Source organism: Penaeus monodon, chromosome 29, assembly GCF_015228065.2.
Source record: "Penaeus monodon isolate SGIC_2016 chromosome 29, NSTDA_Pmon_1, whole genome shotgun sequence".
Classification (NCBI taxonomy): Eukaryota; Metazoa; Arthropoda; class Malacostraca; order Decapoda; family Penaeidae; genus Penaeus; species Penaeus monodon.
In genome coordinates this window covers 8,845,630-8,847,610 of record NC_051414.1, presented here as the reverse complement: position 1 = coordinate 8,847,610, position 1,981 = coordinate 8,845,630, and the positions used below count along the sequence as shown (strand labels likewise).

Genomic DNA, 1,981 nt, shown 5'->3' with positions numbered 1-1,981 from the left:
TGGAAGAAACAAAGGAGGAGAGAAACGAAGAAAACCTCAACTAGACACAAGTCCCCGTCAACTCACACGAGCGTGGCGAGTCCTGAGCCGAGGTTGTAGGAGAACTCGAGGTGTCCGTTGCGCAGGTTGAGGGCGATGAAGTCTCCCCCGCCGCCCATCTGCCCGTTGTACAGCAGGACGCCGTCGGGAGAGCGCGTCAGGAACCAGATCTCGAGGGCGAAGGACATGCCCACGTTCTCCAGGGTGGGCAGCTCCAGGTACGCGTCGCCGTCGAAGTCGGGGATCACCATCTCGCGGAGGGTGCGGTCCACTGGGGAAGGTACTCGCTTTAGTGGGCCTTGTCTCGTGATATCTATGTGTTTAAAGCCTCATGGAAATATACCTCATGGACGACCTAACATCGGTAACGCCTCTCACAAGCTTCCTCACAGAAGCCCACGACACGATATAAATATGTGAACCCACGTGGCGAAAACGATTTCTAAACCTCACGTGCATTACCGCAATGCTTATCAAAACAGCAACAATAAAGACTCACTCTGGTCACACAGCGTTCCTCTCCTGCCAGGGGGGCACTTGCACAGGAAGTCCTTGGTCGGGAGAGTGACACAGGTTGCCCCAGCCTGGCACGGCTGGCTCTCGCACGGGTCTAGCTTGACCTCGCATCGCTCCCCTGCGAGGACGGGAAAATGGGTCACTTTAACACTTGACTTACATTTCTGATGGTTATGCCATAACTCTATTTTTGGCTATTACTGTGGAAAGATACTGTCGCATTGTAAGCTTGATATTATGTTTTACGTGTATTTTTTAACTTCCGAAGCTTGATATTGTGTTTTACTTCCGAGTGGGATAATCGTTTCAACTGACAGCAGAATGTGTTGCACAATATACAGCAATACAATGTGCTATTTGTTTTAATTCTGTTCGGTGAAAATTACAAAAATAAAGTATTTAAAATTATATTTTAATAATTTGCACAATGCCATAAAAACTGTTTATCAATCTGTTTAACTCCTTTTAGCTAATATTATAATCATTACGAATCCTTAACACAAACCCCGTCAAGCACAACAGCATCACTATCCCCTCTGCCATCATTACCACCATCCACCTCTAAACCCACCAAACACTCACCGATAAATCCTTGAACGCAGAGACACTTGAAATGGCCGTCGTCAGTAGGCCTGCACGAGCCGTGATTGAGGCAGGGCAGGTTGGCGCACGGCGACGCGGAACACTCGCCCACGTGTTCGGCGCGGATCACGTGCGGGGAGCCGGGCCACACCAGGTCAAGGGGACGCCCGTTTATCCGGACCGAGCGCAGGCAACCGACCAGGCCCTCGGAGGTGCCCGCGTTTTCCCAGACTCTGCGTGGGGAGGGGGGAGAAGGCACGGTAGTGAGTTTGGGGAATCGTGCCTCGGGAGAACTATCTTTATGATGGAAATATTTTTATATTAAACAGAACCTCATAATTAATAAGAAAGTGGCTAACATCTAAAGAAATTATATCATACGATAACTCTGATCTCAATGCATGAAATAAACACTATAAAAAAACAAGAAAAAATGTAAGAATCCTATACGCCAAAATGTCAAAACTATCGCCTCATCTTTCCCTTTTTTATAGAGTGGGTTTCCCTGATGTCCTACGCATCCTGAGGGTCTCATACGCACCTCCTTTCGTTGGTTGGGACATATCCTACGTAAGTGGAGCCTCGCAGGTCCAGACTCTTGAGTGTCCCCGGGGCCTTTCCGATGGCGTCCTCGGCGTCGTCCAGCTGCAGGATGCCGTCGCGCTGGTACCTCTTGGCCACTACCTGCAGGAGGGACCAGGGAGATTCCGTGAGGGAGACTGTTGGCTCCTTGGGTGAGCTTTGGTGTTCTTGTTTAAATGCATAGACGGACATGTCTACGTCTACGCGTTTATACGTGTTGAGAGAGGAATGTTCGGAAGTCCTCGTTATATTCCCTTCTTAA

The 1,981-nt window shown here is 49.3% G+C and overlaps 1 protein-coding gene across 1 annotated transcript in view; it reads right to left on the bottom strand.

Moving 5' to 3' along the window:
• Positions 1 to 1,981, bottom strand: part of LOC119591720 (agrin-like) — a 23,384-nt gene that overhangs the window by 7,875 nt on the left and 13,528 nt on the right. The window contains exons 10-13 of the mRNA XM_037940468.1: positions 1,679 to 1,823; positions 1,138 to 1,370; positions 539 to 673; positions 67 to 310 (exon numbers count right to left, since the gene is read on the bottom strand). Of these exons, the coding sequence (XP_037796396.1) occupies positions 67 to 310; positions 539 to 673; positions 1,138 to 1,370; positions 1,679 to 1,823 (757 nt within the window). The remainder of the gene's footprint in view (positions 1 to 66; positions 311 to 538; positions 674 to 1,137; positions 1,371 to 1,678; positions 1,824 to 1,981) is intronic.